At 38.6% G+C, this 26,765-nt stretch overlaps 1 protein-coding gene across 1 annotated transcript in view; it reads left to right on the top strand.

Moving 5' to 3' along the window:
* The window catches only part of LOC110112295, a 72,640-nt gene that overhangs the window by 5,850 nt on the left and 40,025 nt on the right, over window positions 1–26,765 (top strand). Inside the window, exons 3-5 of the mRNA XM_020844469.2 lie at window positions 964–1,072; window positions 20,856–20,918; window positions 25,665–25,765. Coding sequence (XP_020700128.2) covers window positions 964–1,072; window positions 20,856–20,918; window positions 25,665–25,765 — 273 coding nt within the window. The remainder of the gene's footprint in view (window positions 1–963; window positions 1,073–20,855; window positions 20,919–25,664; window positions 25,766–26,765) is intronic.

The following is a 26,765-nucleotide window of genomic DNA, read 5'->3' as shown; positions in this document are numbered from 1 at the left end:
ATTTTTTAGAAGACAAAAGCCTCATAATTAGTAAAATAAAGGTTGAATATATGATATATAACTTTAGTGGTTATGGTTCTAACAATTATCATTTAATATTATTATAAGAAATGGTGACACTTAGGTGTAATTAATTTTAGTATTTTAGATCTATTATATAGAGAAAAAGAGAGAGAGATGAGGAGATGGATTCTAGAATTAAAGCTACATGGTATGCTGGAGAAATAGAGATTTTTATTTTTATCGGGGTATTATGAAAATTGAAGTTAGAGAAGCTTTAAGTATGCGGAGTTGTTTGGTTATGGTATCTAGTTGGTAGAACTGGACTTTTTTTGTTTAGCTGTAGGGTTCCTTTTTTATGAGAGCTGCTACTTAATGATTGTTGAATATTATATGCAAGGGTGCATTCCAATTATTTTTGGCCATCAATTTCTTGTCCATTTTTGATAATTTATTAATTTATTTATTTTTCATTTTTTTTATGGTCAGCTTTTGGTGTGGATGGTAAGGAATGTGATTACGGGAGTATATGTGCTTCAGGTTGTTCCTTCTTCTGCAGAATTTCAATCCAACATTGGGAGACCTTTGGTTATTAGTCACAGGATCTTAGCCTAAATCTTTTTTTTTTCTGCCATTATTTGAGTTTCTTCATTGCTCATATATTAGTCTTAAAATATCCTTCTTAAATTCCTTTTTGCCAGATTCGTTTATGCAATTTATCTTATTTTCTTAGTTTGTTAAACAGAAAGTAGAGATCTGCCTGGGTTCATGGTGTATTCTTTATCTCAATTAAAATGAGTAAAATAAGTACTTTTGGGAATTATGCTTTATTGGATATAATTTTTAAATTTTTGATATAAAATGAAGAAATATTTGATAAATTTTTGTAGTCTAATAATCTAATAGCATATAAACGATACTGCAATAGTCTGATTTGGTCACTATAATTTTGAGCTCTTGCAGCGTGTTACAGATGGAGGTGGATGAACCTAAATTGGAGGAGACTATAGTTGCATGTTTAGAGAGAATATTTAGGACCAGATATGGCTCCTCTCTTGTACTACAGTATGTTGTATGTATTCTTCTACTGTTCTGTTGCTTGGGACAGCCCGTTGATTTTTGTTTATTATTTGGTCCTGAATTTTATTCATTTCAAACAAAGTCTTTTGATTGTCTCAAGGTTATCATTAGTATTAAATTTGCACATTGCCTAGTGAGATGCGTTGTATTCTTGTATCCGACTTCTCCTCATTTAACCACTTTTACATTTCTCTTACAACGGCATGTAGCCTATTTACCATTTACTCTGAGCAGTATAAATGGGATAAGCTGTAGAAATAGTGATTTAAAAAAAAATAATGCCATATAAAATAGAGGATAAAGAATATAAAAGCTTTGCAAAAGCATTTAAGAATAAACACTTGAAATTTAACTAACTACAATAAGAAGGAATGTTAAATTTGACAATGTTTCACGCACCCACAAAGTGAACATTGTTGTGATACTTTTGCTTATGTTTCATGCAGCATGTAAGATTAGCATGATTCACGAGAAGGTCATGGGCTAACATTATTGTTTTAATGGTATATGATAGGGCTGAAGTTGAAAGTTTGTTTTAGCAAGTTTAATGAGCATTTCTCATTAAAGTTTAGAGCATAAAGAAATGAATAATTGGTCCATCAAATTTTTGATGTGATGGTCATGTGAATTATGTTGAAACATCATAGAAAGGTGTTTTTTCCCCTTCAGGTAATTGCAAGCTGCAAAGTTGGTGTCGTATTTGTTTTTGTTGGAAAGATGTTATTATTGTTATGTTTTCATTGATTGAATACAAGCTCCCATATATAGGCTATCTGGGAGAATAAAAAAGGATGATAATAAGAAGAATATCCTCAATTATGCTGGATATATTACAGTATAGAAATCATCTCTTTAATCTAGCATTTCTTTGATAACACATTTCCAATCAAGTATTTTTATACATTAATGCTTCCCCTCAACTTGGTGCATATATATCTATGAGTTCCAACTTATTACAAAAATTTAAAAAATTGGAGAGGTCTTTACCAACTTTTTTTAATCATAGTTTTATAACTAGATAATGATAAAACTAAAATAACGGTAATTTCCAGGGAAAAAAGAAAGATAGATAGGATAAAATGAAGCTAAAGCCACCATTAGAATCTAATATCGTTCAGTTGGACTATCTAGCTAGAAGCCTGGTAAAAATAGAAGGGTGACGATAGTTTTTTTTTTTAAATTAATTTCAGCCTCATATGGTGAATAAGATATAAAACCTCCTATCTACTAGCACTTCACTCAGAATGTGTTAGACTGGTCCAGTGGACTGGTCCAGCCGGTCCATGCGGGATCGGCCCAGATGCGCGCAGCGGAAGTTTTCCTGGGCGGAGGCCGCTCGCCTTGCGGGAGCATTTTAGGAAGAAATTTTGAGGAAGATTAGGAGGGAATTTGAATGTAGGTTACCTTAGGGTTACTTGCGAACTCAAGTATTTCTTATCAAATTGGTATCAGAGCGTCGATTTGGGACATTCGGAGACTGAAATTTGGAAATTTCAGCGGATTTTTGACAATCGGAAGAAGATCTTTGTGATCCATGGGAAGAGAGATGGCCGGCAAGAAGGTAGAAGTACTGGAAGGCGAGATCGGGCAACTAAAGTCAGATTTGGAGGAAAAATTTTTTGATTTTCAAAACCAAATCACCTCCAACAATGAAAGGATTGAGGGGAAATTCACAGTGATGGAAGAGATGTTGAAGAAACAGTTGGAGTTAAAGACCAATCCTACGACATCGGAAGAAAAATGGATCACCGGAGGCCATGGAGTAGGAGGGAATCCGAACCCGTTTAGGGGGAGGAGAAATCCGGAAGTGGAGGTCATTGGGGGAGAGGATGACATGTCACCTCTAGAGCCACTTTCTAGAGAGGAGATGAGTTTGAGAAATGACCGAAGGGGCGCTGATTTCGTCGGGAGAAGGGAAGATTTTCATCGCCGGGGTGTTGATTTTGAAGGGAGGAGGGGAATATGATGATGGGTTCGGGTATCATCGCCGGAGGGAGGATCGTGATAGTTGGGGAACAACTCCTCTTCGAGAAATGGGAGGTTATGGAGGATTAAGGGGAAACTGGGGAGACACACGAGTGAGGAAGCTGAAGATGCCCGTCTTTGAGGGTGAAGACGGCCATGGCTGGATCTACAAGGTGGAGCGTTACTTTGCTGACAACGGATTGATAGAGGAAGAGAAACTGACAACGGCGGGATTGTGTTTGGAAGGAAAAGCCTTGGCATGGTACCAGTGGCGTGACAGGAGGGAGCCTATCCGGAGCTGGAGAGAGTTCAAAGATTGCTTATTGGAGCATTTCCGAGCCGATGAGGGAGGAGACTTCTATGAGTAATTCTTTGCCTTGACTCAGGAGGGGACTGTGGCAGATTACCGCGATAGGTTTGAGTACTTGACTAGCAGATTGGATCACATTTCAGAGTCAGCCCTGGAAGGGAACTTCATGAAGGGGCTTAAACCGGAGATACGAATAGCGGTCAGGGTGTTGGAGCCGAGGAACCTAGGGAAGGCTATGGAGCTAGTGCAGTTGGTGGAAGATCAGAAGAAATTAGAAAGAGCGTCTCAAGGAAACTATTCAGGGTGATCTTGTGGGACGACGACCACTCTTCTAGCACCCAAGTGGCCTGCATCAGACAACATTAATGAGACCATCAGGGAGAAGCCAGTAGGAGGGAGTGGGGAAAATTTCAAGAGGATGACAGAGAAGGAGATGCAGGATAAAAGGACAAAGGGGTTGTGCTTCAGATGTGATGAGAAGTACATGCCGGGGCATAGGTGCAAAGACCGAACTCTTCAAGTTCTCCTTATCTGTGAAGACAAGGAAGATGAGGAGGGAGGTGGGAGTAGATCTGAAGATGAGGGGAAGCTGCACCTGGATGTGGCAGAAGTCTCTTTGAACTCTGTAGTGGGATTCACTCTGAGTCACACAATGAAAGTGAAAGGAGAGATAGCTGACCGTGAGGTGGTAGTGCTAATTGATAGTGGGGCTACCCATAATTTCATTTCCACTCAGGTTGTCAACCAATTGGGAGTGAAATTGGTGGACACTGGTTGTTATGGTGTGATGATGGGTACAAGGAAGGTGGAGAAAGGCCAGAGAATCTGTAAATGAGTGGTGTTGATTATCCAGGGGATTCAAGTAAGGGAGGACATTCTCCCACTAGAGTTAGGAAGCACTGATGTCATCCTGGGGATGAAGTGGTTGCAAATCTTGGGGGAAACCTAGGACAATTGGGAAGCACTCACGATGGAATTAATGGTGGATGGGAGAAGGGTGGTCATAAGGGGAGATGCAGGGCTATCCAAACTCCAAAGCCATGACATCACTTAAAACCATGGTCAGGGATATGCAAGAGGTGGGGAAGACTATCTGGTGGGACTACACAAGCTGAATGTGATTAGGATGGAGGAGGGAGGGGATGTTTCTCTTTCCTTGCAGCCTTTGGTTCAGCAATACAGTAAGGATTTTCAGTCCTCTCGAAGGATTGGCCGCCTCCACCGGACACGAGCATATCTCCACCTTGGGGACAAGGTGGATTTTCAGGAGGGCAGTATTGTTAGACTGGTCCAGGTAAACGTCCTCCGGTCCACCGGGCCTGCCCAGACGCGCGCAGCGAAGGTTTCCACCTGGGCGGAGCCGCGCGAGCTGCTCGCCTTGCGGAGCATTTTAGGAAGAAATTTTGAGGAAGATTAGGAGGGAATTTGAATTGGGACTGTTTAGGATTTCTTTTGATTTTGTCATGCATAAATAGTTGATTTTCTAGGTTTGATCATCTTGAATTTGGCTAAATTTGAGATCTCTTAGATTTAAGTTTCTTTGGGCTCTTGGCGTTGCCAGAGATTTGGAGAGTATCGATCTCCTCTTGAATTGAGGATCAATTGTATCTTGCTATTTTATTCATGTCTAAGTGGTAAACAAGTCTTTCTTGAGTTTCTCTCCATATTTCCCGACAAGTCTGTTTTTCTGCTGTAAAGTCAAAGCAATTTCTGACTGTTTTCCTGCTGTGGACAGCCATTTGGCTGCTGTTTGTTCGCCGATTTGGGTTAGCTTTGCTTGCGAACTCAAGTATTACCTTAGGGTTACTTGCGAACTCAAGTATTTCCTATCAGAATGCTCCCCCATTAGAATTAAGAATGATGTGAATTATGATCATTTGTGTTTTTACCGATAGGAGGGAGATGAGGAATTTCCAAAATTGGAGGATCAATAACCAAGATCTTTGTAATAGGTGTAGGTAAATTTTAAGATTATCAGGGCTAGGCACACTAATTTTAGCTTATAAAGGAAAATCAATTGCTCTTTGATTTTGAGTGCAAACCGCAGCAGATCAAAGAGCAACAATTATTGTGGGAGAAAGAATGGTTTGATAATTTAAGTGTACCTATTAAACCTGAACTTTTGATTTTCTCAAATCTAAGTAAGCCTTGAAGCAATTAGACTAATTGTGACCAAAGAGCTTGTAGAATGTGCAATTGTGGGGGATGCCTTCAAATTCAACATTTTTCCAATAGCCACATGGCAAAAGTGCCAATCCACACCACCGTTTAAGGTTGGAGAAGTATTGTTTGTTTCCACTAGAACCATGACTGCTAACAGTGATGGGGACATCGATACGAAATTTCGACGCGTGTATCAGAGGCGACACAAGAGATCGATGGCCACGATGGAGAGTCTCTACTTTTGACGCATTTTATGTATTAGTCATTATTATTTCTTCAGTTTTCTGTTTTTTCCCTTATGGGTAGTTGGTCACTATTGTAGCCCGAGGGGCACTGTTATCTTTTGTTTATTTGTCATTGTGCGACCTATATATATGACCATTCTCTTATGTATTGGTTAATGAATATTTGAATGAAAATTTTTGTCGTTGTCTTCTTCTTCATCTTGTGGTGCACTAGAGAGGAGAAAGAGAGCCCGAGGTGAGGGCAAACGCAATACCCGCCAGTCATTGGAAGAGTCCGTGACTCGTGTTCTACCTCCTTCATCCCCATTCTCCTTTTCTTCCCTCATCTGCCGGCCCTAGCTCATCCCCAAGCCACCGGCCACATTTCCGTCCCCTTACTCCCACATCCTTTTCATTCACTAGCTTCCCCACTTCACATCCCACCTCCACCAAAATCACCAAAACCCGACGGCAAGCAATCAACCCACCCATCCCCCTCCTCTTGCTGCCGCCCCCCCACCAAGCTCCCTTTTCCATTGTGATGATGATCTCAATCATCATGCGACCTTCCAAATTTAGTTGGGTTTGAGAGGGAAAATTGGAGTCAATTTGAAATTCAAATTTTGAATTTCAAAACTTTCCAATTTTGGAAATTCCTAATTAGGAAAGTACTTTAATCTGCATCATGATGAAATTCAAATTCAAATGGATTTTATCATAAGCTTTCCTAAATCCTATGAGCTGATTTAGAAACTCCTCAATGGCTCCCACACTCTTCCCCTCTCTCTACATGCCGTCGGCCTCACCTTGATTGGAGCCACATTCAAGCTCCCAATTAATGCATTGATTACAACTTAATTTGAAATCAAATTTCAAATTAATTTCCCCCCAAAACCCCTCAAATCCCGAACTTAATTTCAGGTTTTGAAATAACCTCCTCCCCCTCTCTCTAGAATCCTCCGGCCCCCTCTTGATGGGCCCCATTTAATGCCCATTAATCCTCCTAAATTCTATTTGAGATTTGAAATCAATTTCAAATTGATTCCCGTCTAATTTACTCAAAATCTGAAATTAATTTCAGATTTGAGTAAATCTCATTCTCCCCCCATCTAACCTAAATCCCCTCACCCAAGTCACCCGCCCCCTCTCTCTACCTTGGCCACCTCTCTCCTTGCTCCCTCCCTTGTGAATTTTGAAGCCAAGAGAAGAAGAAGACGACGCCTTCCCGCCTCCACTTCAATGATGTATGGCCGATCCTGAAATTGATAGCAAATTGGTATTCGACATCTACGGCGACATCCACATCACCCGTTTACCGTTTCACCGTTCTTCGACGTCGGGTTTGGCTTCGACGACACTGTTGAAGACTATTTGAACCGCATTCTTCATACTCTCGTGGACGTCATCGACAATCAGTTTCAGGACTATGATTGGACCATCAACGGTCATCCACCCGTGCCATCTCTGCCACCGTTGACCTTTCCATGGATCAAGACCATTGGTGTTGCGACCGTCCTCGTGGCATCGTTGGGTGTGCTGAAAACCTTCCTCCGCTAAGCCATACTTTGAGTGTGAGTGAGCAAGGTAACTCATAGTTAATTTTCTAAATATTAACCGTGGGATTGTATTACAATATATTTGCTTTTCTGTGATAATTTCGGAGTTATCTTAATATGCCTTAAACTTTTGAATTGTAACTGCCTATATTAAAATTGACGATTGAAAGTTCTTTAATCTATTCCTACGAAATCTTCATCTTAAGTTGCAATCTTTGACATCTTTTTAAATATTTTTCGTGCAATTCTTGATTGATTCATATCATCTTGGTATCAGAGCATGGTAGGCATGCTTGACATGTTAGAAAAACATCCCAGGGTCTAATCTTGCGTTATAGTTTAATTTTGCATGCATATCATCGCATATCTAATTTTATTCATTGTTTTTCACTGCTGTCTTTACATTTCCTGCACGCATCCAGTTGAGTTAGGTCATACTAACTAGTGTCTTAGTGCTCCCCTTTTGTTTGTAACGTTTCTAAGTGTTTAGAGCAACTACACCTTGAAGTTAAACTGCTGTCCTCACTGTTCCAACAACCGTTAGACTTCGTCTAGTGAACCTAAAGTCACTGTTTAGGTGCTGTCTGCACCTTAGGACCCTTCCTAAACTCTTAGACAACTTAGACCTTTGGTGGACTTTGCTGTCCTAATCATTCCAGCAGATTTGGAGACTTTTGGAACATAATTTTAGAGTGTCTAGGTGCTGTCCTTCGGCCTTTAACCCTACCTAGTGTCCCCTAACACCCAACCATGGATCTGGAATAGATCCAAGCAACTTTAGACCTAATTGTAGGTCAATTGGGAACGGTTACACAGCAGATTAGGAACACCCAAATGGACTTAGCTGAATTTAGACGCCAAATGGGTGAGATACTTGACAACATTGAGAAGATAGGAAACCCAACTATCTACACCCCCCCTCCAGACCCCCCCCTTATGGCGATGTCAACCGTACTTAATACGGACCTCCTAGAGACCACTACCGACCCAATCACCAACCTAATCACCAACCGGTAGGACGTGAAACACCTTGGAGAGATAACGATACCCAACTGCTTAAGAAAATTAAGATAGATGCCCCGTCTTTCGATGATATGTTAGATCCCCAAGTTTTCCTCGATTGGCTCAAATGGATGGATAGTTATTTCAAGTGTTACAATATTTCTGAAGAGAGAAAGGTCCGATTTGCTGAGATGAAGTTGATTGGTAGAGCTAACTAGTATTGGGTTAACCTCGAACACATACGAGAAACCCGAGGAGAGTATCCCGTGACTGATTGGGGAACAATGAAACAAGAGTTAAAACGGAAGTACCTCCCTCCTTCCTACTACACTAGACTTTTGGATCGTTGGAATAGGTTGACTCAACGAAGCAAACCCTTAAAAGAATACATTCCGGCCTTTGATGATTTCATGATCCGCTGTAACGGGGAAGAAACCACCACTCCTGCCCAACTTCTTTTGATGTTTAGAGCTGGACTAAGAGAAGATCTGCGAAATGAATTGTTTGCGAGAGGAGTGAACACATTCGAAGCTGCCTGTAGTCTTGTGTTAGATTTAGAAGAATCTAGGAGCCATGCCTCTAGGACCCAAGACTCTCATCCTAACACGTTCAAATCCTCCTCTAGCCTACCTTCCAACAAGCCCACTGGTTTCGAATAGTTGGTCTTCCCCTGGCCAGGCCTAACCATGACCGAACTATAAAGGCAAAACACCAGAACGGGAAACCCCCAAAACCTCCGCCGGCACTAAGTGTTTTAGATGCCATGGGTACGGACACATTGCCTCTCAATGTTCCAGCCCGTTTAAGGTCACAATAATTGAATAAGTCACCGAAGAAGAGGATGAACCGGACACCGAACTAGTTCATCATATTGATGACGACGAGGAATTTTTTAACGAGGAAGATACTGCCGTGATCCACTGCCTCCAAAAGATGGACCTACAAGTCGTTGGGTGTGCCTTCTCACAGCCTAAGCCAAGTGATGACTGGCGAAGAATCTCAATCTTCTACACTTTCACCAAGATAGGGGATAAAAATTGCAAGGTCATAATAGACAGTGGAGGTTGTATTAACGCCGTGTCATCTGCAATGATTTCCAAGCTTCATTTGAAGACCACGCCACACTCGAACCCTTACAAAGTCGCCTGGATCAACTCGACCACCCTGGAGGTGATCGATAGGAGTCTCATTCCTATAGAATTCGTTGGATACAAAGAGAAAGTATGGTGTGATGTGTTAGTGATGGATGTAGGCCAAATAATCCTCGGTCACCCCTGGCTATTCGATAACGATGTTCATATATATGGCCGATCAAACACCTGCGTGTTTGAGCACGAGGGCAAGAAAATTAAGCTCCTACCCACTCAGCCTAAGTCTACCAAAGAGGAAGTCAAACCCAACTCCCTTAAACCCAACACGGGCCTGAACTTATTAACTGCTAAAGACTTAGGTACGGAACTAGAGTCAGGAACCCCTCTTTACACGTTAGTACCTCGGGAAGTGAGTGCCACCCAAGAAGAACCTATCCCTGAGGAAGTAAGACCGCTCATGGAAGCTTTTTCTGATGTCTTCCCAGAAGATCTGCCCCACCAACTGCCTCCTTTAAGGGATATTCAACACGCAATTGACTTAGTGCCTGGAGCTTCATTGCCAAATCTGTCCCATTACCGAATGAACCCTGCTGAGCATGAGGAGCTCAAGAAACAAGTGGATGAGTTGTTACAACGCGGGTTCATTAAGGAGAGTCTTAGACCGTGTGCTTTTCCTGCCCTTCTTACCCCTAATAAGGATGGGTCGTGGAGAATGTGCGTTAATAGCCGTGCTATCAACAAAATCACGGTTAAGTATTGCTTCCCAATCCCTCGGTTTAGATGCATGTTAGACATGATGACCGGAGCCACACTGTTTTCTAAGATTGATCTTAAAAGTGGCTATCACCAAATTAGAATCCGCCTGGGGGATGAATGGAAGACGCATTCAAAACCAAAGATGGATTATACGAGTGGACTGTGATGCCTTTTGGTTTAAGCAACGCCCCAAGTACATTCATTAGAGTAATGACCCAAATCCTCAAACCTTTCCTAAGAAAATTCGTAGTGGTTTACTTTGATGATATTCTGATTTATAGTAACTCGGTGGATCAACACTTGAACCATTTAAGGCAAGTCTGCGAAGTACTAAGAAAAGACCAAATGTTTGCCAATCCCAAGAAGTGTACGTTCCTAACCGATCACATAATTTTTTTGGGGTTCATTATATCCTCCCAAGGAATATCTGCTGACCCCGAAAAAGTGCGACCAATCAATGAATGGCCTGAACCCAAGAACATTAGAGATGTTAGAAGTTTTCATGGGCTGTCCACGTTTTATAGGAGATTTATCAGAAATTTTAGCACTATAGTGGGTCCAATAACTAACTGTCTCAAGAAAGGTGATTTTCACTGGACGGTGTCTGCCTCTAAGGCTTTCGAGGAGATAAAGAGGAAAATGGTTGAGGCACCCGTCATGCGACTAGCGGACCTTTCTAAGGTTTTTGAAGTGACTTGTGATGCATCTGGCATAGGCATAGGAGGAGTACTATTCCAAGAGGGACACCCGGTTGCCTACTTTAGTGAAAAGTTAAACGACATTAGGCAACGCTACTCCACCTACGATAAAGAATTTTACGCCATCATTCAGGCCCTCAGATATTGGAGACATTACCTTCTGCCCCAAGAATTTGTCATCTTCTCGGATCATGAAGTGTTAAGATTTATTAGCTCTCAAAAGAAACTTAATGCCCGACACGGGAGGTGGGTTGAATTCCTGCAAGAGTACACATATACCATTAGACATAAAGCAGGATCTAAAAATAAGGCTGATGATGCCTTAAGCCGTCGAATGATGATTACTCGCGAGGTGAAGACTGACGTGATAGGTTTCGAGCGGCTTAAGGAAGACTATTTAGATTGCCCTGACTTTAAAGAACACTATGCTATGTTAACAACTGGAGGACAAAGGATTATTGATGATTTCATGTTGGAAGATGGATATCTGTTTAAATCTCAAAACTCTGTATTCCCAATACGTCACTACGCGAATTTCTCGTTTGAGAGTTACATGCTGGTGGTCTAGCGGGACACTTTGGTCAAGCCAAGACCATCGCTGCTGTAGAACATCGATTTTATTGGCCTAGCCTTAAGAGGGACGTTAGCAGATTAGTAAAGTGGTGTCACACCTATCAGTTAGCCAAACAAAGAAAACAAAACACCGGTCTTTACACACACCTCCCTATACCCAGCCGCCCTTAGAAAGATGTTAGCGTGAATTTCGTTCTAGGACTACCCAAAACCCTCAGGAAGCATGATTCGATATGTGTAGTGGTAGATCGATTTTCTAAGATGGCCCATTTTCTTCCGTGCTCCAAAACCTTTGATGCCTCTAGAATCGCCAAGCTGTATTTTGACGAAATTGTGAGACTCCACGGGTTACCTAAGACCATTATGTCAGACCGGGATGTGAAATTTACTAGTTACTTTTGGAAGACGTTATTGCACAAGATGGGAACCAAACTACAATTCTCTACCGCTTTTCACCGCCAAACGGATGGTCAAACCGAAGTAGTGAATAGGAGTTTAGGAAATCTTTTAAGGACCATGGTAAGAGAAAATATACGGGACTGGGATTCTAAGCTACCTATAGCTGAATTTGATTGCAACAACTCTGTGAACCGAACCACGGGTCTAAGTCCTGCTGAAGTCGTGTACGGATACCTACCCAAACAGCCCATTGATTTGATTCCCATGAGTCATAAGGTTAGAACATCAGAGTCTGCATCTGCATTCACATCACATCTTCAAGAATTGCACAAAGAAATAAATAAAAAAATTCAACAAAGCAATGCTCACTATAAGATTGATGCTGATCGTAAGAAAAGATTTAAAGAATTTGAAGTTGGAGATTTTGTTATGGTATGGATTCGTCCGGAGCGGTTTCCCCAAGGAGCCGTTAAAAAGTTACATGCTAGAAGTGCGGGCCCCTTTAAGATAATCTTGAAAGTAAACAATAATGCTTATGTGTCAGACCTTTCTGAAGGCTTTAATATGAATCATACGTTTAATGTTGAAGATTTAGTAGCTTTTGAGGGACCCGAGTTTAACCCTGCTAATCCACTTCATAATAAGTCTTGTGAGAACCCACCTAATGAGATCCCCAGCCTACCTCCACTTCCCAATTTACCCCACTTACCCATTGCGGAGAAGGTTGAAGCTATACTTGATGATGAAATCATTTCCACGAAGGAAGGTGGACGCCAAAGGTACTTGGTTCGCTGGAAAGGGAAGCCGGTGATAGAGGACACATGGATCGACCGAGAGGAGCTATAGAGACTAGATCCAGATTTGCTAGAGCTATACGAGAGCGACCACAGTACTCACTCGACGGGGTCGAGTTTTCTTCCACCCGGGGAGAATGATGGGGACATCGATACGAGATTTCGATGCGTCTATCAGAGGCGACATAGGAGATCGATGGCCACGATAGAGAGTCTCTACTTTTGACGCATTTTATGTATTAGTCATTATTATTTCTTCAATTTTCCTTTTTTGCCCTTATGGGTAGTTGGTCACTATTGTAGTCCGAGGGGCATTGTTGTCTTTTGTTTATTTGTCATTGTGAGGCCTATATATATGACCATTCTCTTATGTTAATGAATATTTGAATGAAATTTTGTATTGTTGTCTTCTTCTTCTTCATCTTGTGGTGCACTAGAGAGAAGAAAGAGAGCCCGAGGTGAGGGCAAACGCAATACCCGCCAGTCATTGGAAGAGTCTGTGACTCTTGGTCTACCTCCTTCATCCCCATTCTCCTTTTCTTCCCTCACCCGCCGGCCCAAGCTCATCCCCAAGCCACCGACCACATTTCCGTCCCCTTACTCCCACATCCTTTTCATTCACTAGCTTCCCCACTTCACATACCACCTCCACCAAAATCACCAAAACCCGACGGCAAGCAATCAACCCACCCATCCCCCTCCTCTTACCATTGCCCCACCACCAAGCTCCCTTTTCCGTTGTGATGATGATCTCAATCATCATGCTACCTTTCAAATTTAGTTGGGCTTGAGAGGGAAAATTGGAGTCAATTTGAAATTCAAATTTTGAATTTCAAAACTTTCCAATTTTGGAAATTCCTAATTAGGAAAGTACTTAAATCCGCATCATGATGAAATTCAAATTCAAATGGATTTCATCATAAGCTTTCCTAAATCCTATGTGCTGATTTAGAAACTCAATGGCTCCCACACTCTTCCCCTATCTCTACATGTCGTCGGCCTCACCTTGATTGGAGCCCCATTCAAGCCCCCAATTAATGCATTGATTACAACTTAATTTGAAATCAAATTTCAAATTGATTTCCCCCCCAAACCCCTCAAATCTTGAACTTAATTTCAGGTTTTGAAATAACCTCCTCCCCCTCTCTTTAGAACCCACCGGCATCCCTCTTAATGGGCCCCATTTAATGCCCATTAATCCTCCTAATTTCTATTTGAGATTTGAAATAAATTTCACATTGATTCCCTCCTAATTTACTCAAAATCTGAAATTAATTTCAGATTTGAGTAAATCTCATTCCCCCCATCTAACCTAAATCCCTTCACCCAAGTTACCCGCCCCCCCTCTCTCTACCTTGGTTGCCTCTCTCCTTGCTCCCTCCCTTGTGAATTTTGAAGCCAAGAGAAGAAGAAGACGACGCCTTCCCGTCTCCACTTCAATGACGTATGGCCGTTCCTGAAATTGATAGCAGATTGGTATTCGACGTCTATGGTGACATCCATATCACCCGTTCACCGTTCTTCGACGTCGGGTTTGGCTCCGACGACACTGTTGAAGACTATTTGAACCGCATCCTTTCTACTCTCGTGGACGTCATTGACAATCAATTTCAAGACTACGATTGGACCATCAACGGTCATCCACCCATGCCATCTCCGCCACCGTCGACCTTTCCGTGGATCAAGACCATTGGTGTTGCGACCGTCCTCGTGGCATCGTTGGGTGTGCTGAAAACCTTCCTCCGCTAAGCCATACTTTGAGTGTGAGTGAGCTTGGTAACTCAGTGAATTTTCTAAATATTAACCGTGGGATTGTATTACAATATATTTGCTTTTCTGTGATAATTTCGGAGTCATCTTAATATGCCTTAAACTTTTGAATTGTAATTGCTTACTATATTAAAATTAACGATTGAAAGTTCTTTAATCTATTCCTACGAAATCTTCATCTTTTGTTGCAAGCTTTGAAATCCTTTTAAATATTTTCCATGCAATTCTTGATTGATTCACATCAAACGGCCTAGAAAGAAGAGAAATTTACCGGATGTTTACAAAAAATTGAACCTTATTAGTATAAAATTGATTGAATAAAGTGATGTAAAGTTAACATAGGTACTCATATAGGAGTGATAGGGGTTCCTCAATTGTATAAAAATGAAGGACCTCTTCAACATATGCATTGGAAAGCTGCAAACATAGTAGGCAGGATGACAAAAGAGCTGGTTTAATTTAATTATAATGAAAATCTAATAATGATATAATGATGATCAATGAGACCAACTGAATATTCACCGGCCAATTATAAATTTGATGTAAATTTGTGAATGACATTCATGTTGGTATGACGTGATGAGAGTTTACCAACAATAAAATAGTGAATTGTCTAGCAAGTTTAAAGATCTCAACATTATCAATTAAAATGAGTGTATATTTGCTTTGGAAAGTTGGAAGTTTGCTTATTTACATTTTATTTGAGGCTTGATAAAAAAAATAATTGGGATTGAGTGGAAGAAGAAGAAAGCGATCTGAACTTGGCTATCCACCCATCACATTAGCAAAAGAGCATGTGGTTCAAGAAACAAGTGAAGGCGGCTCTGGGATGGCTTGAACAAGGGGCGACGACAGTTGCTTGGAGCGAACTTTTGGAAAAAATGTCAAATAGTAATTCTCTATTTAGTGTTTAGGGCAGAGTTTTTTTTGATAGAATTAATTACTTCAATATGTTTTGTTCTTTAATGGAAAATATGGTTTATTACAATATAGATGGCATCTTAATTATCATTGTTAAGAATCATAAGTCGTGTTGTAGGTAAACCAAATTCTACAGGAGCTTTCGATATATCTTAAAATTCTTAGGGTAGCATCCCAACATATTTCTTCGAGTTTTGTATATGTTGACTAGCTACACTATAAACAAAGGATATATAGGTTGAGTGATGGTCATATAAATAAGCCTACCAATGATATGCTAATAGTGAGAAGCATCTCATCGAAGGATATTTTGGTTGAATGATGATCATATAAATAAGCTCACCAATGATATTTTAATAGTAATAAGCGTCTCCAAAGCTTTCATTATTCTTGAATGATTATAGAATATCCATAAGAGAGTTAGCAAACTTGCAACCATATAGCATCTCCTTTGAGTAGGAGAAACGCCTTTTTTGCCATATTCAACCTTGATGCAAGGAAAGTTGTCTAAATGTTTACTGACATTTATCTTCTAAAGATATTTTTTATTTTCTTTAATCTTCAAAGCATCATTTATATTGAAAATTATATATCAACATATACTTCGGGGATAATTATGCTCAAGGAAGAGTGGCAGATAAAAATAAAATGATCATGCTACTTCAAAGACTAATATTAGTAAGAATCTTTTAGAGTTTTTCAAACTAAGCAGTGAGATTTTGTTTCAACCTATATATAGCCTTTCAAAGCTTGTATATTTTATTTTTCATCTAAGCAATAGTCTCTGTAGGTTGCTCCTTGTAAATAGTTTTAGATAGATCCCTATAGATAAAAACATTGCTAACATCTATTGAGCAAGGCCCATATTTGGTTAATGATAAAGAAGAAGAAGAAGAAGAAGAAGAAGAACGCAATTAAGTCAAATGATGGGAAGGAAAGCTTCAATTTTATTGATGCCATGGATATTTGCATATCCTTCAACTATCAGTCAAGCGTTGTAGTGGTTAAGAGATTCCTCTCGATGGAACTAAAGTGTGAAAACCGAACAATATGAAATGAGTAGTACCCAAAAAGGGGATGGAAGGACGATGTGGATTTGAGTGTTGAAATGCTGGTGGATGCCTAGTTGTAGTGATGGAAGGAGGCATTTTAGGAGGAGACAATAAGTTGATGAGTAAAACCTATAAGGGATGAGGAGTAGGCGGAACATTAGCAGAGGATGCAACATTGAAGTATAAGTTTAGTAGGGGATCTGTGGGCTCCGAAAATTCGGCCCCGGCCTCCCCGCCTTTCTTTTTATTCGGCGAGGGAGTTTTAACGAACTAAGTTCCGGGTTAAATTTTGGAAGGCAGATGGGTTTGTAGATAAGACACTACCCAGAGATTTCGCCCTCATTTGGTGAGGACTTTATGATCTGAGTTCTGGTTTCCTATAGGCGCAAGCCCCTATAGTTAAAGTATGGGTTTAGTAGGGGATCCCTGTTGAAATCTAGCATCGAGAAAGACATAAAGTTGAGTGTAGATGTATTTTGATGTTGATAACTTTTATATGCATGATAATAGGCCAGAAATATATCTATAAACCCTAAACCCTAAATTTTTGGAGGGGGCACTAATTGAATATCTATGTGAAAATTATGTTTATAAGCTAAGTTATATAATCTATGAATACATCTAAATTTTAGAAGGGGCTTATATTCAAGAGTATTATTGATATGAACAATTTCAATTTGTGTAAAAAAAATGGATTTTTATCTCTTGATAAAGTTGCTTGAATAAATAGAAAATTTATGGCTGGCACTTTGCCAAATAAACCTAAGTAGCATGATGTCATGAAATGAAATAATGGAAGTCCAAATGAATTGACATAGACAAGAGTGTTTAGATGTATGAAAGGAGATTTGATGGGGTTTGCAAAACTCAAAAGCTTCATATTCAAAATGGAAAACAGAGGTATGAACATAGTTAAAATCTCAAAGGTGGTTTGAGGGAGGATGGCTGATGTAGGCAAGGGGGGGTCAGATCTAACCCAAAATAAGTTGGTTTTGACTTCCCTTGAGCTTATCATGGATGCACCTACGTACAGAAAAGTATATGAAGAAAAAGCAGCGTTTACAAGATAAATTATTGAGAGAACGAGATGAGATCATGCATAAATATGAAGATTTGATCAATGAATTAGATGCACCATCTTCACCTCCTCAAAAGAAATCAAAGTTAACTCATCGGGAGATGAGTTCTCAAGAAGGGGAATCTGATGCAGGCAAATGGGGGGTCAACTCTAACCCAAAGTAAGTTGGTTTTGACTTCCCTTGAGCTTACTAGCTCAATCAATTTTGAGCTGAGATTTAGCTCATTTATGAGCTGGTCTTTAGTTCATTTATTGAACTAAGGGTTAGCTCATTATTAGCTAAGTTTTTAATTCATAGTTATATTTTAAGTAATGTAATTTTATTATAGTTTTTTATGTCTTAATTTAAGTTGTCCATTGGGATTCCAAAATAACTTTTGGAATCCCAAGGAAGTTTGTTCTCCCATGCCGTGGCTCCTTGGCTTCCACGGTTGGCTGCTGCTTTTCGTGCATGGCTCCTGGGTTCTCACGGTGGCTGCTGGTTTTCCGAATTGGGGGGCCTTCCCGTGGCTTTTGGCGCCTCGGTTCCGTGCGGCCTCTTGGGTTCCCGTGGTTGCTTCTTGGTTTCCTGGGCTGGGCTGTTTTGCCGTGAAAAAGTAAGGGGACTTTTCCATGGCTTGTGTTGTTTGGATTCCTATGGGAATTAAATGTTGTGTCCGTTTGTATTCCCCCTTTCATACCTATAAATATGAGGGGTTATGTAATGTTTTAAGATAGTGAAATATGAATTTTTGAAAAGAAATATGCGGATTTTCTTGGAGAAGCTTGCGAGCTTTGTCCACCTTCTTCTTCCACCTCCTTTGGAAATCTTGAGAGCTCTTTCCACCCTTCTTCTTGGCTTCTAACCTCTTTCGTCTCTCCGCAAGTGACCATCCCATCTGTATCCTTCGTCTCTAAGTGAAGCAAGTTTAGGGTGTCGTACTATTAGATTCAAGTTTGTAAGTTGTTTAATTTTAATCTGTGTTGTTTGTTTTTTAATTTCTAAGTTTGTTTTAGATTTGAAATGTAAGAATTTGTTCGTCTTATTACGTAGGAGTTTCTTATTTTCGTTACCTTCGTGGGCAGAGGTCCTCGGTCCCCCATCCCCCGGATTTTTTGACCGCATCAATGGCCTAGACAAACAGTACAATTGATAAGATGAGATAGTAGAGGAGAAGATAGTGGCATTTGTATCAGTGAGATAGTAAATTCCTCCAACTTCAATGGCTCCTCAAATTGCTTCTTTGTGTTGTATATTGAAAACACAATATGAAAGACGAAGATTAGAAAGTAATTATGAGATTTGATAACAACAATATATAAACATAGATTTACTTAAGATTATGGAGTATAATAAATTATTAATTAAAGTCCAAGAGGAAGAGGGATTGATAAATCATTTTTAACAAGTGGAAATGGAAATCTATCAACAATGATAACATGTGGGATGAATGCCGTGGTAAGTGGTGAGAATGGTTATCATTTACTTGTGGTTGAACTTGAAAAGGAAAGAATTTCAAAGGTTGAAGTAGTCAACTGTGAATGTTGGAATAGTAGATAATATTCTTGGAAAAAGGACTAAATTGGAATGTTTACCAGTATAATTAGTAGGAGCAGTGTTGGAGATATGTTGAATTGATGTAGGATAGTAAAAAATTTGATAATAACTATGAGATGAGTGATTGGTTCTTTGACAATACTAATAATGTGAAAAAGAGTTGGGACCATTATTCTGGCCACCACCACTAATTATGTCCATGATTGGCACACTAACCCTTGCGTGCAATTTGATTGTGATTAGAAGAAGGTGGAGAAGGTAACTCAGGGACCGAAATAACTTGTGAGAGAATAGTGGAGATGCCCAAGACAACTTAGTCAATTATAAATTGAGATGGAATAGATTATCGAGATTGATGGAGGTAAGTGAAACTTGACAACTAGAAACTACTTATTTTATTTCTGTCAAATAGTCTGATCAGTGCAAATGGATGATATTGAAAAAAAAAAAATACCATTTGCCTCTTAAATTATGTAGTACTATTGAATGTTTTTTTTTGTTGCTAATAGAAGATACTACAGTAGAGGGTGTGTGACCTAAAGATGCTACTGTCCCGCATTATGTGAAATAGGTAATGTCTCACATTCGTTTGGTGGTCTTTTGAAGAATGACTATTAAAAGTAATAGTAGGTTTGAGGCTATTTAAAAGCCTTCGATTTTGTGTGTTTCTGCGGTGTTCATCGGTTCGAGAGGCAGAGTTTAAATAACTAAGTTTCTCATAATATCCCAAGAGAAATTGAAAGTCCCAAGACCACAAGAGATTGTTGGTGTGATGGAGGGGGAAGAAAATTTTGCGTACTCAACTTGGATCTATTTGCATACCCTTCGATGTATAGCACTTAATTACCCACAAATAATTTCATTCATTCATTCATCAACAAAGCAATAAAATATATACATTGTGGATCTCTAGTTATAGAAAGAGGGTTACAAGGATGATATAAAAAATTTATATGTACATCTAATTCTTTCCCAAGTAAACAAAATTTCAAATTTAAACCAATTAATATCTACAAGAAGATAAAAATCTAATGAAGTCAAATAAAAAAAATTATGTGAAATTTGGCTATAATTAAATTTGGCCTAAAAAGGATTGAAAATTGACTATTTTAACTTCCTGCATACTGAAAATGGGCATTTGGGCTTTTGTGATGAAAGGTTGGTATAAGAATGATTTAGTTAATCAATAGATCAAGGTGGAGGCAGTTTGCATGGTGCTTTGAGAAAGGGCTAGTAAGCACTAGTGCAAGCGAGAGTAGCAGTTGTGAGAAACAAGCACTGGAAAGCATGAAAGCGCACTAGCGAGTGTGGGTGAATGCATGAGCTAGTTAATCGGGGCAATTAATTGAGTTAGAGCTGCAGAGAGCTAGGAAAAGAAGATAGAGATAATTGAGAGGGAACTAGGAGGGGCGCTAGTGTTTGTCAGGTGGGGCGGCCTAGAGAAAGGGTTAGCCTTGTTCCAATAACATATTGGAAATATAAGGCTTTTGTTGTATTCTCATTGACATAAGACAAGTGCCTGTATTGGCTAACATGGAGGTAAAAAAGGGGTATAATGGGGAAAAGTTTTTCAATTAAGAGGATATAATACAATATGAAATCATCTTTCTATTCTAGCAATTTCATATGATAACACTGTCTTTCCATTTTAGACCTTTCCTACGATACTAGTTATTCTAAGTGAAGGTATAGGATATTTCTTTGTTCGAACGCCCAGGCTATCAAGTGCAAACTGTTTTCATTTTGTGTTCTCAAACTTCTTTCTAAGATAAGGCTGTTAACTCAAATAGCATTTTTACATGTGAATCGGCAGTTGCAATCCATTCGCTATATAGTTAGATGTTTTATTACCATTCTGATAGTTTTTTTATTGCTATGTCTAATAGGTCTTTATACATGCTGGACTGCAAGCAAATTCAGAGACCATCAGATGCTTAGCATGTAAATCTGTAAGATATCAAAATTTTGCTGATTTATTCATTTGTTTAGCTATTAGTTCATATAAAGCAATATAGGCTTAACTTCATAAATTGGTCTCCATGTAGAAAATTTTAAGCTTCAAAGAAATGCTATCCTTCTTCCTCCCTTTTCTAGTACTATATATTGGGTAAACCCTATAGCACAAACAGCATTCAAGGTCAAAATTGTCTTCTTAAACAGAAATTTCACTTCTCTTGACTTCTATCCTTAGTTCTTCACCTAGCATAGTACGCAACTGTTGGGAGATCATTTTTGGCAGATTGATTAATCTCCCTGAGTACTGCTATCCTGCCCAACTTCGTGATAAAAAAGGTCTCCAACTGGTGTGATGCTGTTGCCCTGTTTTCTAGCGGGGTGCAGTGCTGATGCATTTATGCGTCACTATCATTCCTGGATGGAGACCTTTATTCACATGTGAAGTATTTTTCTATTTCCTTTGACCTTAGTTATTCTGACAAAGCCGTCCTTTATTATTGTTCAAACACATTTTGTTGCAAAATTAAGTTCTTATAATCAGATTTCCCATTATTATTTTATTATTTTATTTTTTGTGTTTCAACTAAAAAAATAAAGATGAAGAAATTGATTTTTCAATTGATAATTTAACTGTTGATTCTTGTCCTGTACATTTACGAAGCTTCTAATCTCCTTATTGAATCTCTACCTGAATTTCTTTCTTGTTTTGTTTCACAACTCCACACACCACAAAAGCATTTATGGAACCACAACGGACAAAGAATTTGACACAGTTTTGTTCACTGATGGGCATTATGGCTAGTCTTATCGAAGCGCATTAAGAAATAGCAGTAGTTGAGAGCATTTTTCAAGAATGAAGAATCTTTCATTGTTATACATATATATGCATATATGCTTAAAACACAGGTAAAATGAAAAATTGTGCAAGCATCATTCAAAAAAAAAAAAGAAAAAAAGAAAAAAGAAAAATTGAGAGGTTAATCTATAGACAACAGATCAAGTGATATCTGGAGATCAATAGTTTGGGAAATCAGTCATGGTGTTTGGACTTATATGGAACTACTTGTTGGTGAAGGTTAAAACTTTGGCGAATAGATGATGGGAGAGCTCTCTTCCAACTCAATTTCTTTTACCCGTGCTATCTGAGGGTTCCTTTGGGAAGGCTTTGGATTCTGTCTGCTGTTTGCTGCTTGTTTTTGCGCCTAATGTGGTATTAAGAATTGGTGGCACAACGGAATATCTTAACTGCAAGTCGAATATATGCAACCTTATTCTAAGCTTATGTCAAAGGCATGATGATGAAAGAAAGCATGTAATCCAAATGATACATTTTTCCCCCTTTGTATTACACTGGAAGTCATTCTTTGCTTTGTGCGGATAGGTAATCTACTTAGGTTAACCATAGAAAGAGAAAACATCTTTCCAAGAAAATAGAAGGTACCGAGACTTCCCATCATCTTGGGGACTGGGGAATGAATATTCTTACTCAAAAGGCAGTTAAGACAAATCATAGATGATATTATAATCATGATTGCCTTGTCAGAAATAGATGATAGACCACATATGCATCAAATACCAATTCAATTGCTGTGGTGGAACACGGCTTTGAACTGCTGTTCTATGGTGTCCCATGTCAGTCCCTTAATAGGATTATGCGAAGCCCTCTTTTGAGCCTTAGCTGCAGTGGCAGAGAAGGATCAAATTGTTGAGAGAAGAAAAGATGAGAAAACTATGATATAAGTTTTTGATGATTTACTAAGAAATCAAAGCTTATTTAGAAACAATTGGTGCTTTATTATTAGGAATTTCTTCCCATTTCTGGATATTGTCTGTGGTAGATACAAAACTCTCCTTTGAACCTTATCTAGAGTGGAAGGGAGGAAAAGTCAGAAGGATCAAACAGCAACCTCAAAAGAAAAAGAAACAAAAAGAACAATGCTTTTTGCTTGGATAAAAGAAGTCCCTATGATGTAATTTCCGACAGTTTGGAAAATAATGCTTACTGATAGCAGGAGAAACCAAAACTGAAAATTTCACTGTTAATCACTTCCTATTACACCAATGGATATCTGGTCAGTACAATATTTCTTTCTCTTCTCTTCTTCTCACCCAGATATCCATTTTCAATGCCTCATGAATAACTACTTGAAGGATACGTTGATACTTGCCACTGTATTTGGATTAGCAAACGATTTGGTATGATGAGCAGTGACTTGCCAAAAAAGGTGATTATTGACTATCTAGATTGCATTTCATCAAATTCATTCTTTTATATATATATATATATATATATTCTCAAGATTATACTGAGTTGCATTTATGGCTTGAAAAATATTTTTGGATTGAGTTTCATTAGTTTTCAAACTTTAATTATTCATTAAATTTGTTAATGATCTTAGAATGATATAATGACCCATACAAACCCACATTTAAAGTCTGCTTTGTGCATGTTTTTCACTAATAAAAATTATGAAATACATTATGTATGTTATGCAGAACCCATGTACTCCATCCTAGGTCATTTGAAGGGCTACACATTTAACGTCATCACTATCTTTTCATGCAATTAAAATCATTCATTGATAAAATATTTTGATGATTTAATTGATTATCAAATGATCTTAAAAGGTATTAAATCATATGTGCCAATAGTTGTATTGAAATTAATGAGTGGATGGTTTTGATCTTAAATTTAAGGGTTTTAATATGTAAATCTGCATGAAAGGTGGATGCCCATTTTCCTCTCGAGAGGAGGGAAGCTCGTTCACAATATATTAATATGTGAAACATTAAATGAGCCATAAACTAAAAAAATATTAGAAGACATAATATATTTTAGCATTAACACTTTAATCTTAAGGGTGGCTTACTCAACTTTTTAATATTATTTTGAAGATTAAAAAGATGCCGGATGATTGGAGGAGCGTTGGTTCCTTTTTTTAAGAATAAATGTGATGCAAAAAAGTGCAAATTATGGAGGGATTAAGTTAATGTTTCATACATTAAAACTATGGGAGAGAATAATTGAGCATATGTTTTAACGAGATATTGATATTTCTCAAAATCAGTTTGAATTCATCCCGTGTAGGTTTGTTATGGAAGCTATACATTTATTGAGAGGTTTGATGGAGAATATATAGAGGATAAGGAGGATCTACTTATATTTATTGATTTAGAGAAATCCTATGATAAAGTTCTAAGAGAGTGCTTTGAGAAGTTCTAGAAAAGACCGAGTTAATAATTTGTGTATTCAAGTCATTAATGATATGTATATTTGAGTTGTTACCTGTGTTTAAACACAAGGTGGTTTGACTAAGTATTTTCCTATTTCAGTTGGATTACATCAACGATTAGCTTTAAGCTCGTATCTTTTTTGCTTTAGTCATGGGTATTCTTACTAAATATTTGCAAGAGGATGGACCTTGGTGCATGCTTTTTACTGTTGATATTCTTCTTGTTGATAAAATTAAAGAGGGAGTTGAAGGAAAACTTGAATTATGGAGTTCAACCTTAGAGCTTAAAAGTTTTCGTTTGAGTAGATCTAAAACCGAATACATAGTGTAATTTTAATATTAATAGATTTAGAGGGGAATTCTAAATTTGGGTAATCAAGTCATTAAAAAGAGTATATGTTTTAGATAACTCAGGTCTATTGTTTAAAGTGACGGTGAAATAGATGGGGATATTATTAGTAGAATTTAAGTTGGATTGTTGAAGTGGAAGAATGCATTAGGTCTATTGTGTGATAGAAAAATAACCCTCAAAGTTAAAGGAAAATTCTATTAGATGGTGGTGAGACTTGCAATGCTTTATGGCACAGAATGTTGATCATTAAAAGAGAAACATAAAATAAAGTGTTGCAGAGATGAGGATGCTCGGGTGGATGAGTGGCTTTACTCTTAGAGATAAAATATGAAATGAGTATATACATGAAATGATTGGCATAGATCAAACGACATATACGATTAGAGAGAGCCGCCTTAGATGGTTTGGTCACATAAAATATTAGTTTTCTAATGACCCGGTTAGGAGAGTATATGTATTAGATTTGGCCTTGAGGGAAGAGATTCTTGCTTTTGGAAAAATCATCACCGCCTCTTATCCATCCAAAAAATGGAAGCAGGACTAGAAAAATCATATGATGGGAAAAAAATAAAAACTGTGGGAGTACTAAAAGGGGAAGCATTGATTTTTTTTTTTAAAAAGAGGGGAGGGGGGGAGAGCATTGATGCCACAACAGAATTAGGGAAACATCTTGAATGTATTGAACTTGCAATCTAATGTGATTTCTGGAGGAAAACTGATGTTAGAAAGTGTACAAGGCATTCACAAGTTGATATAGCTGTTCAATGCCCAATGCTCAGTCACTTTCATATGCTCTTACCTCAGAGAGAAGTGAATCGCTTAAATGGAAATAACTATTTCACTTAACGGATGCAGTCAAAGATGAGGAATATTTTGAAGAGTATTATTGGAATTCATCGCATAAAACATGTTAGGCAAATACTGAATTTTCAACTTTCATTGCATCTAAGGTTCAAAATTTTACTAAATAAATTATTTTATATAAATTACTAAGACATGCTCAAGTAACTTAAAACAATTCCTATAGGGTAAAAGAATATCTGCTACTATCCATTCCAACTTTATTGTCATCCATGCTCATTACTTATTGGATCTGCACTTCTTTGTATAAGAGGGCCATAGATGTTCTTGAGTTAGTAATAAATTTATGGCAGATATCTTTCATTATTGAAAACATGGAGGACAAAGCTTCTACTGTGAGGATCCTTGTTGAGAGTAATGCATATGCGCTCCTGATAAAATGTCTACTTGTTGGGTATGTTTATTCTTCAGCTATTCTGTAATATTGTATTTTCCTATAAATGCTTTTTGGTTGATCTTGAGTTCGTCCTTTCTCTTTTTTTTTTTTGTTTAGTTTGAAATTGAACCATGCTGACAATTCTGTCTCTTACAAAGAAAGCTTATTTCTTGGCCAACCTTCACTGTTACGTTCTGGCCTTTTTTATGTTGTTTTATTCGTACTGTTTGTCTTCTTTGTTATCAAATTTCCTATATCATAATTTTTGGGTTTGATCCTGGGTTAAAGTAGATCAGCTAGCTCAATTTCTTGACCAAATGTTTCCCCAGAATTTCAAAAGAAAATGGTTGACGTGATTCTCTTTTTACAGTCTTTTTATATAACTGCCCCACAATTTCTATAATTATGATGCCCCTTGAGGTAAGGGGTAAAGCTCAAGAAAATAAGTGACAAAAAATGGAGGATTTTGTTAGACCGGTCCAAGAGGGGCCGGAGTAATTCCCACCCCCTTTGGCATGGGCAAGGGGAAAGGGGAAGGAAATTCCGGAAGACGATGATGAATTAGAGTGTTTTCCCTCATGGAGAACCATGAGGGGCTTCGATGGTGGATGGATCGGGGTATTCCGAAGAGCAACAAGAGGGGGGGGGGAATCCTTTGGGAGACCACCTAGGCATGGTGATAGGTGGACCGGAGGAGGTAATGGCTAGGCATGGGGTCCAAATCAACCAAGGGAGGGAGAGAATTGCACAACTATTATACAGGAGGAACTAACAGAGAGAGAAGTCATTGGGGTATCGATGCGAGATCAAGGAAGCTAACGAGGCCAATTTTTGAAGGGGAAGATGCTTAGGGTTGGGTGTATCAGGTGGAGTGTTACTTTGCTATTAACTGGCTGATGGAAGGGGAAAAGCTCATGGTGGTAGGGTTATGTTTGCAGGAAAAAAGCCCTAGCTTGGTTTCAATGGAGGGAGGCTCGGTAATCTGATCTATTCATGAGGGAATTTTATGAGTGTTTGT

The sequence above is a fragment of the Dendrobium catenatum genome, unplaced genomic scaffold (assembly GCF_001605985.2).
Source record: "Dendrobium catenatum unplaced genomic scaffold, ASM160598v2 fragScaff_scaffold_8, whole genome shotgun sequence".
NCBI classification, from domain to species: Eukaryota; Viridiplantae; Streptophyta; class Magnoliopsida; order Asparagales; family Orchidaceae; genus Dendrobium; species Dendrobium catenatum.
The sequence above is the reverse complement of the archived record's forward strand: the minus strand, read 5'-3'. Positions and strand labels throughout refer to the sequence as shown.